The 17,373-nt window shown below is 43.9% G+C and overlaps 1 protein-coding gene across 4 annotated transcripts in view; it reads right to left on the bottom strand.

Moving 5' to 3' along the window:
• TSPAN9 (tetraspanin 9) overlaps positions 1-17,373 on the bottom strand; it is a 125,211-nt gene that overhangs the window by 78,350 nt on the left and 29,488 nt on the right. For 2 of the 4 annotated variants that reach the window (XM_081020153.1, XM_081020152.1), the window contains exon 2: positions 5,139-5,218. In XM_081020153.1, coding sequence (XP_080876279.1) covers positions 5,139-5,201 — 63 coding nt within the window. In that variant the 5' untranslated portion in view covers positions 5,202-5,218. Of the gene's footprint in view, positions 1-2,707; positions 2,802-5,138; positions 6,174-17,373 lie in introns of those variants that run through there. The other 2 variants (XM_081020151.1, XM_081020150.1) reach the window with 2 other exon arrangements.

Below are 17,373 nucleotides of genomic sequence, written 5' to 3' on the forward strand. Positions count from 1 at the left end.
TTTTTTGAAAGGAGAATCACAGAATTGCAGAGTTCAAAGGGACCTTAAGGGTTATCTAGTCCAACGCCCTGCAATGGAGGAATCTCAACTAAAGCATTCTTGACAGACAGCTATCCAAGCCATCCAACCTCAGCTTAAAAACCTTGAAGGAGAGTCCACCACCGCCCAAGGGAGTCTGTTGCACTGCCGAACTGCTCTTAATGTCAGAAAGTTCTTCCTGATGTTTAGCTGGAATCTCCTTTCTTGTAACTTGAATGCATTGTTTCGAGTCCTACCCTCAAGAGCAGAAGAAAACAAGCTTGCTCCCTCTTCCATGTCACAGCCCCTTAGATATCTGAAGATGGTTATATCTCCTTTTAGTCTTCTCTTCCCCAGGCTAAACATGCCCAACTGCCTTAACTGTTCCTCCTAAGACTCTTCTTCATCTTGGTCACCCTCCTCCAGCTTGCCAATCTCTTTCTTAAATTTTGGCACCCAGAACTGGACACAGGACTCCAGGTGGGGTCTGACCGAGGCAGAATAGTGTGTGACTATTACTTCCCTTGATCTGGAAACCATACTTGATGCAACCTAGAATAGCATTACCTTTTTTTTTTTACTGCTGCATCACACTGTTGACTCATCTTCAGCTTGTGGCCTACTAAGACCCCTAGATCCTTTATTGTTGTTTATAAAGATGTTGAACAATAACAGAACCCTGTGGTACCTCACTTGTCACTTTTTTCCGGGATGACGAGGAACCATTTATTGGGTTTGGTCAGTCAACCAGCTACAAATCCACCTCACAGCATTCTTGTGCAGTTCACATTTTACCAGCTTCTCTGCAAAAATATCATGGCGGACTCTATCAAAAGCCTTATGGAAATCGAGATACGCTGCATCTACAGTATCAACATCAAGCTGACAGGTCAGTAGTTACCTGTGTCGTCTTCTTTCCCCTTCTTGAAGATGGGGACAACATTTGGTCACCTCCAGTCTGCAGGGACCTCACCTGTCCTCCAAGAATTCTCAGAGATTATAGACAGAGGCTCTAAGATTACATCCGCAAGCTCCTTTAGTACCCTTGGGTGCAGCTCATCGGGCCCTGAAGATTTAAGTGGTTTGAAGTAGCTAGGTGTTCCCTTATCTCTTTTCCTTTCTTGAGCTGCAGTTCCTTCCTTGCATCATTTAGTCTGTTATCACCAAGTTGGGCACTGCTTTCCTTTTGGGTGAAGACAGAGGCAAAGTAGGTGTTGAGCAGTTCCAGTTCCTCTTTGTCAACCAATAGCATTTCTGTCTTTTGCACTCAGAGGACCTACTACTTGCTTGTTCTTCTTCTTGTTTTGAACACACCACCGAAGAACCCCTCCCCTTTTTTTGTAGCTTTCCTTGCAACTCTGAGCTCATTCTGAGCTTTAACCCACCTGACCTTCTCCCTGCAACTGTTGGCTATGTCTGTATGTTCTGAGATCACTAATCTGGTGACAGAAAAAAGGTGAATAATGAGTTCTCTGAAAACCCTAATAGGAAGATTTGTATCAAAGATCAAAAGAAGAGCAAGTTTAGGACACAGTGGCAGTTCAAATTTAATTATTATTGAGATTGTTTGAAGATATTTTTTTCCAGAATGAATACACATTATCACATGACCACCACATGTGGTAATATGTTCCAATCACATTACATCCTCTCTAACATTTGGTTTCACCTGGTTTTATTATTCCGGCTAGTAGAGATACCACCTGTAAAAAGTTTAAATGAGTTTTCTTTTATTCTTGTTGAGCTTGTTTTGTGAGATCTGTCTGACCAGACTCTATCCTATTCTGAAATTTCAGAAGATCTAGGTTGTCTTCCTAGGTGGATCTCTTCTCCTTTCCACTCTTACTAAAACAAATTGACAGCTGCCTCCTGCTGCTGCCCTGAGTGAACTGGGCACGTGCAGAAAAAAAGCATGATGGCGGATCTTGGCGAATGAACTACTAGTGTACTACTGGTGAAGATGGGCCTGGAGATGGGCCTGTCTTCTGCAAGTGTTTCTGTAGGGAGGGACTTGCTTGCAATAGTCCTAAGATAAATACAAGGTAGACTGAGAATGACTGACTATAAGGATGCAGGCAGGATTTTGTACAAGACTCCCCCACCCCTCAAAGTGTGGGGCCCTGGGCAACTGCCCTCTTTCTTTACCGTCACCCCTGATAAGTCCTCCAGCAAAATTTAGTCCAGCCCCCATTTACTTCCCTGGGGATCTCATCTATGTATGTTTTTTTCACTCTGATACAATGCTCTCCTAAAAGTTGTTTGCACAGGGAAAGAAAGATACAATACTAGGATTCTGGTTAAGATATTTGGTATTGAATTAAACCTGATGGGGGAAGCCTTTGGTCCTCCAGATGTTACTGAACCACAACTCCTCTCAGTCCTAGCAGTAAACTGAATAATTTTTGAAGCCTCCCCACAAATGAGAATTTTGCACAAGGGAGTAAAGCACGTGTAGCCAGCAGCTGCACTCCCCATCCCCTTCCTGGTCTGAACCAATCCAGGGAGAAAGTTATGTTTAGTTACATTAAGTCATGGGGATTGTGTGTTGTGTCAAAGCTTCACAGAAAAGGTGCAATTTGAGGTTGAATTTGAAGCAGGAGAGAGGTGCCACCATGCAGGTGTTCTGGAAAGCAGTTCCAGGCATAAAGAACTGTAGAGCTGTTTGAGGAAGCAAGACATCTTGGGGTACCTGGAAGTGATAGAAGTGGAGGATCGAAGGCATCACTATAGAAGTGGGGGAGCGCATAGACTTTGAGGTAAGCATGAGGAGTTTTTCATTGGATCTGAGAGTATACAAAAAAGTTTAGGAGAGGTATCAAATGATCAGAGTGTTGTGAAAGGTGGATATAACATTTCTCTGCTGGAACTTCTATGCCAGATGGTCTTGCAACATTTCTAGTCCACATTTTTACTAGCTCTTGTGTCAACCTATTCATCACGGCAATCCTACAAGTCTTTGGACCGACTGAAATTGCATTGCCCCCTCTCCAACCTAGCACCTACCTTTTTGCCATGGAGCGAAGGAGTGCCAGAAGCATGCTATGACTCCCCGTGCTGCCTTCAGGCGGGAGAGGAGAACCACTGCAATCCATATGCTGGGCCACTGACCATCTGGTCAGGCTTTGCCCCTACTGCAACTCTGTTCCGGAATACAGCTCTGTACTCTCTTCCCTTGCAGTGAATGACAGTCATCCATTCATGTGGGAGAAAGGAAAGGCCTACACTCATACAGGAGTGGGTGCTAAACTGAAGACCCAGAAGCATTGCAGCAGTAATGAACTAGGCAACCCAGAGATAAGCAAGCTTTGTTGCATGCCAGCCTGCTTACTTTTCATAAGTTTCATGGGAGCTCAATAAGAGCTGTTGACCACTTAAGCACAGCAGCATAGCGTGGGTTGCCAGTGCCCGGGGTGGGAAAGCCACCGATGCCACCAGAGCACACACACACACCCCGAGCCAAATGGGATTGCCTGCCCACCCACACAGTGCTTGGCCAGTGAGTTCTCCTGATGCCAGAGGAGAGGAGCGCTGGGCCAGCCCGCGCTACCTCCCTCCATCCGGGCCTGTTCACCGTGGGCCTGGGCTGCTGTACATTTTGGTTGTAAAATTTAAACTGAGACTCACTTTCCCTCTTCAACGGGGAAAGTGGTTTAAGAGGAAACTTCAAACAATTTTACCAGCCATGAGCTCAGCCCCTCATCCCAGCTTGTGTGCATATAGATTTAATGTACCATAGCTATAAATACCTGAGTTTTAATTTAGATGCCTTTCAAGCAATTTGTCTCATAGTGACTGTAATTTAACAAAATGCAATGGTCCACAAAGATAACACACTAGATAACACACACACCCTAGCAATACATGGAATTATCAATGTAACTTCAAACACACATGATTCAGGAATTTTAGGTTCAAAATTTTCCTATAAAATAAATCTAGAAGTGAGTGGGGTGAATTTCTGCTATTTATGGGGTAAAGCAAACACAAATAATGAAGGCATTTGGATATAAGGCATTTATAAGTGGTTAAGTATTTTACTTAGATAGTTCTCTTTAAAGAAGATTCCTGCACCTGCCTCTGATCCATTAACTATTGAAATGCAATTATTCAGGAATACCTGCCCAGTTCTCACAGTGCATCTGGCCTTCAAGAGATAAACTGAGTCAATCACACAGAAAAACCAGCTGCCAAGAAACAAACTAGTTTAACTCAAACAATGCTGGTTTACTATAAAACTCAAAAAAGGTTAATAATGCAATGGTACCATTTTTGTATCTAGATGTCTGCCTTGAATAATTGTTCCTCAAGCTCACATGCATGAGTTTACCATTATTGCTTTTCCTAATCATTCAAACCTGATAAACTTTGGTTTTGGTCAAGAAAACCAAGACAGATCATAAATTGTGAATTAGTTCTAAACAAAAATTATTTGCTGACTGGCATCAACAGCCTGATTTTCCAAGTGCACATGACATCATTTAGATCATAGTAGCTGCTAGGAGTTCTCAAATTTGCTTACTGAAGCATTGCTGACATTCCTCACGCCTCCTGGCTTGCTAACCAAGGAAAATCAATTTTGGTCCCACAAAAAAGCAGGCCCTCCAATTTGCCAATGTGAGTAACAGTAACTCAAAAGTCCTTATTGTTTGTCATTTTCACTGACCATATTAAGAATCTTGGTTTCAAAAAAAGTGATGGTTAGAGACTAAATCTCATTCATACTAAAAAAAACAAAACCCCCACTTTTTTCCTCTGTTAGGAAAGTGAGCCAGATTAATAGCAACGGCTTAGAAATACTTACAGCAGCTTGAGGTAATATTAAAACAGATGCCACCATGTCGGTATGAATAATTTGGCTAAGAGAAAGGTTCTGTTTTCTTTAATACAGCCTGCTCAACACACAGTTTACTGCAAATAAATCTTGTCAAATGAAACCCAAAAGATATGAGAATTTTGCATTTTCCCCTCTAGCGTACGACATGGATTCAGCTCCATAAATATTCCATGCAGGTAAAAGAAAGGAGGGGGAAATCTTAACGTTCAAGCTTAAAATATACTGTGCTCACAATGCAGTAAGGAAATGGAGCTCTTAATTAAGAATATAAAAATGCAGTACTCACCCAAAATATTAAATTGAAAAGGAACATCATGTATTTCAAACAGCACAAACAGCCCCTTGCCATGCTGCACTTCTTAAATTCTAAAAGGAAAACAAATGATAGATCCAGATAAAAAACCACGTATTTGCTGCCTTTGGGTGCATTGTATTTGTCACTTTTGACACCAGTCCCAGCTGCAGCTGCGGTATGGCTCTGTGTGTTCGATCCTGTGGTACCATAGAAAGCTCCGGCAGTGAAGCCTCGGCCAAACTGCCTGCCTGAGGTAGAAGGTTTAGCAAAGTCTGAATCCTTGCTATCCAAAGATGGACTCCGGTGAATTGAGGAATCCTCACTACTTGATTTCTCCATGGTCTCTCTTTGCACAGTTGTCAGATTTAATGTCTAGCATCTCTCAGAATTCAGCACAGCACCTCGTGTCAAGTCCACCATTCATGTGAAGCTGACTTCTTTCAGCGCCACCTCCTCCTTATTAAATCCAACGACCCAATGCAGACCTTTATTCCAATATTCTCTGCATTGCCTCCATTCCTTTATTCTCCACCCTTATGCCAGAGCAGGCTGTCCTATATGCATCAGTGGCTGTGATATACACGCCAGAGTCTCTTGCAGCAGCATTTCTCAGGCTGTCTGGCCAAATCTGTTATGCACAACTTAACATTTTAATCAAGAGTACTGTGAAGTTCTCTCCTTCTCTCCCCCTGCCACACACTCCACACACACACACAGAGTCAGTCCACAACCCTTGCTCTACAGGCAGCAAACAGTCCTTGTAGCCATTCCCAAAGGTTCGTTGGTGGTTTCAGTGCATCTGGAAGGCATTCGGCATGAGCCGTCCTCTCTCTCTCAGCTCCTGCCTTCCCTTTGCTGCTCTCCCTGCTGCTCTGGCAAACGCTTCTCCTCCTCTGCTCCCTCTCTTCATCTGCTCGCTGTATTTTTCTCAGTCCTCAATTCCTGGGTCACCCTTCCTCACTCAGCACTGCACTGCTGTCGATGTGAGATCATCATCAGCCGCAACCACTGGGCATTTCCCACAGAAGAAATCCCTGCTCTAACTATAACAAGTAATAAATCCTGCCCCATCCCAAAGCCCCTCCTATTCTGTTTCGCATCCAGCCAATGGCAGCAAGCTTCCAGCCCAGCACACGCTGAGCTGACCCCCCTCCTCCATGACACAAGATCTTTAATAGGATTATCGTTACGCTTTTGACTATACAAGTGCAAAACAAGAAAATCATTTTTTTAAAGTCAAATACTCTATAGCTGTTTGTGAGATTGGAATGCAAGGCGGGGGGGGGGGGGGCAGGCAATGATATTCCTATAACGCAAGAAACAACTGTAAGAAGTTGGAACTGGATACTGTGGCATTTGCCCGCTCCACTTCCCAATTAAATTGATAGTAACTATATACTTTTGGATTTCTTGCAGCTTAAAAACAAGCATAATGGGAAGCAGTTTGTCTGTGCTGGGGAACTCACACAGTTCTCAGGTTGCCATTTTCGCTGCATGACACCACCCAATGGGACAGTGTTAACCATCAGGGATGGCTGGTAGCTCCTGGACCTGGTAAGGGGGTACAGCCAAGGAGGTTGTGGAACCATGGCTAAGGACATGGCTGAGCCTTGACTCCCATGAACTCCAGCCAGTATCCTCAATTACGGAAGCCTTTGCTCAGCAATATTTGGAGAGCTGAAGGTTAGCCACACCTCTTTCAAAGTCTCATTGGTTTCAGTGGAATGAAGCGCGTACCAATATTTCTCACAGAAATCTGTGAGCCTCACTCAATTCAATGACAACTACTTCTAAGAAGCTATGCACAGAGTTGCACAACATAACAGATCCCTGACCTGTGGAGCTTAAACTCCAAAATGCAACGCAAGAAAAGAAGACCAACATCCTCTATCCACTTACGTGGGAGTAAATCCCAATTAACTCAGTAGTGTTACTTCACAGTATAAATAACATTTCTAATCATATAGGTTTTACATCCAATTATTATTTGTAATAAATACTATGAGCAAAATGGGATGTTGAGTTGGAAATATTTTTTAGTATATGATGATTTGAAATTTCAACTTGAACCTATGTAACATGTTGGCAGCTTTATTTGATGTTTTTTCTCTTAAAAGGCAAGCTGTATCAAGTATGAGATTGTATTCGGCTGAATTTAGTGAGAGCATTTTGCTGGTCAGGGGTACTTTGTAAACATGATCTGGATTTCAATAAATAAAACACACACATACGCACAAAGTCTTTCCAGCATGCATTTTCTAACCTTGGCCTGGTCACTGTGTCTCAGACTAATCTACCAGACTGAAGACCTGGAGGACGCCTTCCCACAGCACTCTGGACTTTAAGAAGGCCAGTTCCAAAAAGCTTAAGGTGAAATCCCATAGTCAGAAATACTCAAAGAGAAGGGAGTCCAAGATGGATGAGAGATTCTTAAATGTGAAATATTGAAGGCACAAATGCAGACAATCCCAACAAGAAAGAAAAGTGAGAGGCTTCTAAAGAAATTGGGGTGGCTGCATAAGGAGTTTACAGATGAGCTGAGATGTAAGAAGAGCATGTATAATAAATGGGGAATCAAGAAGACTATGCACAAGTAGCCAAGAGGTGCAGCAGGGAGAAGGTCAGGTGGGCCAGAGCTCCGAATGAGCAGGTCCACGTTCTCTTTGTCACCCAGCAGCATTCCTCTGCCTTCTGCATGCAGAGGACCTGCTACTTGCCTGGTCTGCCTCTTGCTTCTCTTTCTCCAGTCTTTGTGCAGGGAAAGGGGGCCTGTGACTGCAACCTAGGGCCACTTTCTCTTACATGTGAATGTTAAAAGCACCCAACAATCACCTGAGCACATACCGTTGAACAGATGAATCAACTGCACTACTTCATACAGCATTATTATTATTAATTAAATTTCTATAGCACCCTTCATCCGAATATCACAGGTGAGTTTACAGTATAAAAGCACAAAAATACATGCCGGAATAACAAACAATAAAAGGCCATATATTATTTAATCAGGCAAAGGCCTGGGAGAAGAGGAATGTTTCAATGACCAAGTAACACATTATTTTTTATAGGTTTTAGCCCAATATGTTTTATACATTTCCTGTACTCAGTTAAACATTTTACGCCAACTTTCAGCCAGAAGAAGGAAATACAAAGATCAATTTAAACACTAACATAATTAAGAGAAAAAATAAATGTTAATAAAGGTTTAAAACAGTTTATATTTTCAAAGTATGAAAAACAAGCAGGGACGTACTGGTCACCTCACTCATATTATCCAACAACATATGCAGCTGGTTCACATGATCATCACTGGATGAGTGTAAAGGTAAAGGGACCCCTGACCATTAGGACCAGTTGTAGCCGACTCTGGGGTTGTGGAACTCATCTTGTTATTGGCCGAGGGAGCCGGCGTACAGCTTCCGGGTCATGTGCTTCCGGCATAACTAAGCTGCTTCTGGCGAACCAGAGCAGCGCACAGAAACGCCGTTTACCTTCCCACTGGAGTGGTACCTATTTATCTACTTGCACTTTGATGTGCTTTCAAACTGCTATGTTGGCAGGAGTGGATGAGTATACTGCAGTATAAAGGGATGAGTTGCAGCGGGTTGGACTAGATAACCTACAGGGTCCCTTCCAACTCTACAAATACATGATTCTATGTATTTAATGAGCTACCACAGCCATAACACAAATTGAACTTTTATATCCCCTCACGTTCCCTTACACAATGCTTTTCAATGGGAGTTGCTTACGCATTCAGCTGACAGTCATTGAGTGTTTAGCAAGCAATTAAACAGAATTCAAGTGATGTACATGCATGAATGAACCAGGCTACTTAAGTAATTGCTTGCAGGCATAATGCTGGGTGTTCATGTAATGTATGTAAGATTTAAAAGGTGATATGAATCCAATGTCGTTGTCATCATGATTGTAAGGCACCACTTCTTAAGTAGAGCCACAGTCTGGTGACACCTTGCAACAGAAGCTGCAAGTGAGTGAAGGAGTAAAGTTGGGGCTTAAGAGGATAGTATTTGGCACATCAACGGGATTTGCAGGGCCTGGTCTCTTGTATGAATGCAGTTAGATACCTCCTTCAGAGCGTTACATAGTGGGAGCAAGTCTTACAGCTCTTGCATTTACTTTGACCACCTGAAGAAAACTATCACATTTGCTTTGTAGCCTCCAATTCTGACAAAGCCTCTCTGCCTCCCAGAGGGGAGGTGTTGTGAGCGGGAGCCGTTCCCGTATCAGCAGGGGGGTGTATTCGGCCCCCTGCATCATTTTCCCGGCTGCCGCACCGCGCCTGTCAGGCCAGCCAATAGGCTTGGCTTGGGGGCAGGGTCTAGTTGCATTTAAGCCGCTGTGGCAGCCCTGCACTTCATTCTGCTTTCCGGAGTCGTCGGATCACCTGCCCGCCCTCCCTTTAGGTCATATTTATGCTCTTGACCTTGCTATGGACTTTGGTTGGTTGCCCTGGCTGCTCAGGGGGCCTGGTAGGATTTTTTATCCATTTGGCAAATTGGCACCAGCCTCTTGGTTTTTCGCCTACCTCGTAGCAAATCGTCACAACGTTTCTGGTATTGGCGGTTAGGCATTGGAATATGTGTCGTTTGTTGGGGGCAGGGTGTGGCCATCACCTACCCCTTCCCTTGTTGGGTATTCCATTAAAGGAATCCGGTGGTCATGGATCCTGTCCGATGCCCTGCTGGTGGCTAGGGCCACGGCACGACCCCCGGTGACACCAGGGGAAGCTTCCAGTTGTATTTGCATCAACAAGCTCCTCCCCCTGGTTGTTAACCTTCAAATGACCCCCCGCTGCGCAGGGTAGGGTCATATATAGGTTGTTTGATCCAATGCCTAAGCCAATACCACTCACATGCTGTAACCAATAAAGTTGCGGACTTCTTTAGCCCATTAACCTAAAATACATGTGTCCTTGTGTCTTATTTACCCCTACGCGGGTTGCGGGTCCTTGACTCACAACTTGAAAACACAAAGGCATTTTGCAGCCCAATACGTTTCTTCAAAGAAGAATTTAAATGGAGTGACCAGATGGGGGAAAAAGAGACAGAGGATAGGGCTCCTGTACCTTTAATAGCTGTGTAGAAGAGAGAATTTCAGCAGATGTACGTAGCTTGCAGGACAAACAGAGTCTGCAGAAATTTCCTCTGAAGTAATTATGAAAGGTGCAGAAGTTCTCTCGGGTTGTTTTTGTTCCTTTTAAGTCTCTTGTTAAACTACCCAGACTGCTAATTGGATTGCTAAGGCTACTGCAGATCAAAGCATATTTACTTGGGAGTAAGTTCCATTGAACTCAGTGAGACTTCTGCCTGAATACGATTGTTCTGCATAGCCATACTTCTCCTTCTCACTCACTCGCACGGTGTTCAAAATTCCCTGGGTGCCATGCACATTTTGTGTCCAATGTGAGTCCAATTGCGACTACGTGGAGATCTCTGGGTGCTCGGAAGTTGCTACTGTGCTGGCACAATGCGGATGGGGTTGGAAGTGGGCAAGTCAGCTGGTCAGAGGACAAGGTAACATGTTGAAACTCCTGTTCCAAATGGCCCACAGGCATGTGCTACTGCTGCCCCATTCTGCTCCTTATAGGCTTTGAAGAAGAAGAGGTGGGAACAGTAACTGCAGGCGCTCATTTTGAACTGGAGAGGAGGTGGAAGAGGGTTTAAAGAGAAGACAGGGTGAGGAGAGCAAGCCAAGTCAGCAGCAGGAGCAAGAAAACGGGGCATTTCCATGAAGAGTGGATAATAAGCCTGGAATAAAGGAGACACAGAGGAGATACGATAGCCTTCTTCAAGTATCTCAAGGCCCTGTCCCATGGAGGATGGAGCAAGCTTGTTTTCTCCTGCTCTGGGTGGTAGGACTCAAATCAATGGCTTCAAGTTACAAGGAAAGGAGATTCCGACTCAACATCACAAAGAACTTTCTGGTGGTTAAGAGCCATTTGACAGTGGAACAGACTCCCTTCAGAGGTTGTGGACTCTCCTTCATTTGAGGTTTCTAAGCAGAGACTGGATGGTCATCTGTCATGGGTGCTTTAGTTGAGATTCCTGCATTCCGTGGGTGGGGGTTAGACTAGATGACTCTTGGGGTCTGTTCCAACTCTACAATTCTGTGACTTTTTTATATCTGTTTTAGATTAGAAGCATTTTAATATGGGAGGGGGGAGTTACTAAAATGGCAGCAACCAAAACAACAGCAGGGTTGTGTTTTGTTTTTGTTTTTTAAAAAATCATAGTGTTAACTGAAAGGTTGATTTAAAGCAGGGGTAGGCAACGTAAGGCCCGGGGGCCGGATCCGGCCCAATCGCCTTCTCAATCTGGCCTGCAGACGATCCAGGAATCAGCATGTTTTTACATGAGTAGAATCTGTCCTTTTATTTAAAATGCATCTCTGGGTTATTTGTGGGGCCTGCCCAGTGTTTTTACATGAGCAGAATGTGTGCTTTTATTTAAAATTCATCTCTGGGTTGTTTGTGGAGCACAGAAATTTGTTCACTTCCCCCCAAAAATATAGTCCGGCCCACCACATGGTCTGAGGTACGGTGGACCGGCCCATGGCTGAAAAAGGTTGCTGACCCCTGATTTAAAGTACTAATTAAACAAACTGATTTATAAAATGGGATGATAACATGACACCCTCCAGAAAGCTAATAGGGTACAAGCTGAAGCCATGCTTCTTTAAAAAGATGGAAAAGCAGTACTAAGGGTAGCCCAGGAAAGCCCTGCTGCTCCACAGTCTTGTGAGCGAAAACTCAGAAGGACCATGACTGGACAAAATGATGACATAATATATGCAAGTGAACAGAGCCTGATGCTGTCCACGCCACATCTGCATCCTAATTCTATACAAATTCAACCAAATTTTTTGTGGACGCAACTTTCTCTGGGAAAAATCTGTCCCAGATTCTACTTCACTGATACGAAATACTTGTCAGCGATCCTAGGAGAACCTCACAGGCAAATCCATCCCACCATAATAAACTCCTAAATAAAGTCCTGTACTTTCTAAGCCTTATAAAGCATGTTCAATATACAAAAGATTTTTGAGATGAATGTGATAAAAATACTGAAGCCATCCTGTGAAGTTGCTCTTTCCAAAGCAGAAAGCAAGTATTGAGGAAGAGGCAATGGCTTCCCCTAGTTTTTGGGACAAGTTTGTTTTATTTTTTTATTATTTGTATGCAGCCCTTCATCTGTAGATCACAGCGTGGTTCATGCCATAAAAATACAAGGTAAGTTCATATAAGATGATTCAATAACACTCTTTTGCACTCTGTTCTCTCATGTGCAAATTACATTTTATTTTAAAAGCTAACTACGGTTAAGTGTCAAGAATCACAAAACAGAGAAACCAGTAGGAGAACACTTTAATCTCCCAGGACATTCTATACAAGATCTCAAAGTAGCTGTTTTACTACAAAGGAATTTCAGAAATAGACTGGAAAGAGAAGCTGCTGAATTGCAACTCATTACCAAACTTAAAACCATGGAGAAACCTGGTTTGAACAAAGACATTGGATTCTTATCCCATTATACATGACTAAGCCATTTCTCACCTTCTCACCCCTTGCCTTTTCCTGTAAGACCCATTACAGTCGTTAAGAGTCGTCAGCAGGCTCATCCCAGCTATCTGCCAATCTCCCATTCCCACCACCCTTCTGAGTAATACCCCTCCCCACCTTCTCACTATATAGAAGGATCTGGCAACTTCTGTTTCAGTGTATCTGAAGAAGTGTGCTTGCACACGAAAGCTCATACCAAGAACTAACTTAGTTGGTCTTAAAGGTGCTACTGGAAGGATTTTTTTTTATTTTGACTACGGTTAAGTGATATAGCTTCAGTGTTTGTTTGTTTGTTCCCTCCCTTGTTGGCCCAAACAAATATTGCATTTTCTTTTTCCCACTCTACTGCAATAATTTTTTTATTAACACATTAAATAAAACACCTATCCAGATAACAAGGTGATTGTAGCCGTTTTGCTTCTCTTCTGGCTCTGCTGCGCCTGCAAACTGTTTGGCTTAGTTTATTGTCTGAACCTGGGCTTGTAGTTTGCCCCACTCCAGACAAGCCATGAGCTATAACGTAGGCTTGCCCTATGGTTTACTGCTCATAGTTTGTCTTGAGGAGATAAAACCACACATGTGGGTTGTGACAACCCACTAAAGGTAACCATGGATTAGTTCATGGCAACACAGCAACAAGAAGACCGAAAGAGCAAAGCGGCTGCTGTCTCTGGGCGCCTGCAAGCTCAGGCATTCACACTAAGCCATAATTAGGTTCACACATAATGCTAAGACAATCTCCAAGCCATTGGAGCATGCTTGAGCTTTCACACAGTTGCAGAGACTTTGGCTGCACACTGTTCTGAGAGCTGATTAAGAAAACTATCCTGGGTTTTATCCTCAAAAGTACCTGTTGCCAGATGACGCTGTTGCACCATTGGCCACTGCAGGGAATTATTATTATTATTATTATTATTATTATTATTATTATTATTAAATTGAATTTATATACCGCCCTATACCTGGGGGTCTCAGGGCAGTTCACAGAATAAAATTGTACTGTACTACTGTAGGGGAAAGTATTGCAAAAGCATCCTGTATTTTGAGAAGACAGGTTAACTGGTTTGCACGATTCTTCCTCCCTGCATATTGGCATGTTCCAAAGGGGACTGTAAAGGTTTTTTTTGGTTTGCTTTGTTGTCTTGATTCGCTGTGTGCTCCAGGGATAGGTATCAGCAGGATGTGGAAAGATCCACTCTTGGGCCAGCTGAAGGCAGAATGCCTGCTGGAGGAGTGCAGCTGCAGGATTAATTAACTCTGCTGGCCCCTGTATCTTGCCTAGCTTAACAGGTGGGAGGAATTTAGAGATCAGGCCAGCCAGCATGTAGCCACTGAGGCTATATAAATCTCCCTGATGGGGCCTGACCTTCGAGCTTCAACATAGCCCTTCACTGGATGGGCATGGCATATTGGCCAGCTGGAGCCTCTCTGTCAGCGGTCCCTGGAGTTCTGGATAACAGAAGTATTTTATTTTGCTTATGCTAGATCATTCCGCTTAAAGACTGTTTCGCCGGTTTTTATTCTGTATTGACGCCTGCTGTTAATAAAAGTACTAAATCTCTCTCCATCAGTGTTACTTTTGCCACTGAATCCAAAAGTACAGCCGTACCTCGACTCCCAAATGCCTTGGGAGTCGAACGTTCCGGCTCCCAAACAATTGAAAACCGAAAGTGACTGTTTTCAAATGTTCTTATGGAAGCTGAACGTCCGATGGGGCTTCTGCCGCTTCTGATTGGCTGCAGGAGCTTCTTGTGGAATGCAAGCTCTTTCACCCTGCTCTAGGTGACTGTGCTACTGGCATCTATTACTGGTCTGGGGAAAGAGAGCTACCCCACATTCTGCCTGTGACTGCTCTGACTTGCTATGCTAGCCCTGGTCGGCTTCAGCCTCTATTTGCTGCTTCCCAACCTTGTGCCGTACTCTATACACAGGAGGTTGGTGCTGCCCATGTGTGGTTGTGGCCCTCCTTGTTCTGTATTCTGGGCCCTCTGTTTCCCCTTCCAAAACTACAGAAAAGGTGGCAGAAGGACTATAGTGGCACCCTTTCATCTCTTTAACTCAGGAGACCACAGCCAGGTTCTGAGGTGTGGAATTTTGCCTGGAAAGAACATGAAGTCCTCTTCTCCAACCTTTCCAGAGCATTTGCAACAGTTTGGAATGTGTCTTCCAACTAATATACAGCCACACAGCACATCTTCATTAGAGAGGGTCCAGTCTTGGTACCAGCAGTATCACTCAAAGGGGGGAATGATGGCACTATGAGTGTGACTGGTGCCTAGGAGAATGAAGCATAGCACAGTGATGGAAGGGAAAGGTTGAGAAACTCTATACTGCTGGGAACTTTGGGTGTTCCTTTAATGGAGGAAATGCTGATGAGAGGAGACAAAGGACTCCAAGAAGACTCACCTACAGTCAACCAATGGGAAGGGATGAAGCAACACCAGTATTATAGTAGGTAGATAAAGGACCCCTGGACAGTTAAGTCCAGTGAAAGGCGGCTATGGGGTACGGTGCTCATCTCGCTTTCTGGTCGAGGGAGCCAGTGTTTGTCCACAAACAGCTTTCCGGGTCATGTGGCCAGTGGGACTAAACCACTTCTGGCACAACAGAACACCATGACTGAAGCCAGAGCAGCGCACGGAAACACCGTTTACCTTCCTGCCACAGTGGTACCTATTTATCTACTTGCACTGGTGTGCTTTCGAACTGCTAGGTTGGCAGAAGCTGGGATAGAGCAACGGGAGCTCAACCCATCACACAGATTCAAACTGCCAACCTTCCGATTGGCAAGCCCAAGAGGCTCAGTGGTTTAGACCACAGCACCACCCGCGTCCCACCACTATGTATAGTACATTATATAGTGGTACCTCAGTTTAAGAATAGTCCTGTTTACAAACGATTCGGTTTACGAACTTCACAAAACCGGAAGCAGTGTCCCAGTTTGTGAACTTTACCTCGGTCTAAGAACAGAATCTGAACAGTGGAAGCGCACCAGCGGCAGGAGGCCTCATTAGGGAAAGCACGCCTTGGTTTAAGTACGGTTTCAGTTTAAGAACGGACTTCCAGAACAGATTAAGTTTGTAAACTGAGGTACCACTGTATATAGTATGATAGTACTGCAAAGACTCTGAGTTATCAGGGATGGTGGGAGTATAAGGAAGGCAAGGGAGAAACAAACCAAACTCTCTTTCCATGACTTACTTGTTTGACCCTTCTGTGTGTCAACTTGTAGTTTAAGTGTGGTTTGTTTGTTTAATTAAATGATGGTTTAATAAACTATGCTTTACCTTTGACCAAGTATTAAGGATTTTATCTTGTTTGCAGCCAATCACCTATAACAAAGCTGTCCTCGACATTTTTGCTTTTTACATTTTGTTGCATAAATATGGATTTCAGATACCTTTCATGTCAGCAATCTTCAAGGGTGGGTTTTTTCCCATTTTCCTTTTTTTAACTTAAGGAACATGAACACTTGCTCTGAAGCCCATATTTGGATATAAGGGAGTTTTGGGAGATCCAGAGCATTTGAAATCTAGGCAGGGTACCTAAATATAGATTTTTGGCCTCTGTTCTTGGGGTGAGAGGGAAGAGCTTGCCCAAAGCAGCTTAATAATGTTCAAACAACTTCATGGTACATTTCAGATAATTGCTCTAAGCAATTTATTTTACTTTTATAAAACTTATCTTTACTGAGTCTGACCTTGCTAACTACAGTAAATATAATTTGGAATTCTGCACAGTGATTTTCCCTCAAACATACGCAAGCTTTGTTACCCTAAGTTGCACATCTTTAATCTTTAGTAAAATCCCATCATTATTATTGGGAGTGGAGGGTAAGGATAAGGAGGAAAGAACTGGTTTGTAAGGACTCATTTAGGGTGCTTTGTATTCTGTTCACAGAAATGAACAGGGGTGGCTAGTAGCCCCTGGACCTGGTGGGGTGTGTGTGTCTGTGACAAAGGTGGGCTTGTAGGTAGAAGAAGAAGAGTTTGGATTTGATATCCCGCTTTATCACTACCCGAAGGAGTCTCAAAGCGGCTAACATTCTCCTTTCCCTTCCTCCCCCACAACACTCTGTGAGGTGAGTGGGGCTGAGAGACTTCAGAGAAGTGTGACTAGCCCAAGGTCACTCAGCAACTGCATGTGGAGGAGCGGAGACGCGAACCCGGTTCACCAGATACGAAACTACCGCTTTTAACCACTATACCACACTGGCTCTTGGTAGGCCAAGGAGGTCACATGAGCTGGACCAAGTTGTTCTGGTTTCCTTTCCATCCTTGCAAAGGTGTGGAGACAAAAGCGCTACAGGTGTACAAGTACTTGAAAAGTGTCTAACCTTGGTCTAGAAGGGGTGCCTGCTGTCACAATTTCTAGCGTGGGCTAATGTCGCAATAACCCTACATCATGCAGTAGTAAGTCCCACTAAATCCGATGGGGGTGGATCCAAGATAAGACTAGTTTGTCTCAAAGGTGCCCCACAGAACTGTTAACTTTCAGCCTGATGGAAAAGATTACGCCACCCCACCCCAACTGTTTTTACTTCTATGCCTTCTTTCCAGAATGTGCACATTAATCTATCCATTCACACAGCTGAGCAGCAGCAGGAAGAGGAGGCAAAGGGGAAGAATCCCGCTATTCCCTGCC

The sequence above is a fragment of the Podarcis pityusensis genome, assembly GCF_964106645.2.
Source record: "Podarcis pityusensis genome assembly, chromosome: 9".
NCBI lineage: Eukaryota > Metazoa > Chordata > Lepidosauria > Squamata > Lacertidae > Podarcis > Podarcis pityusensis.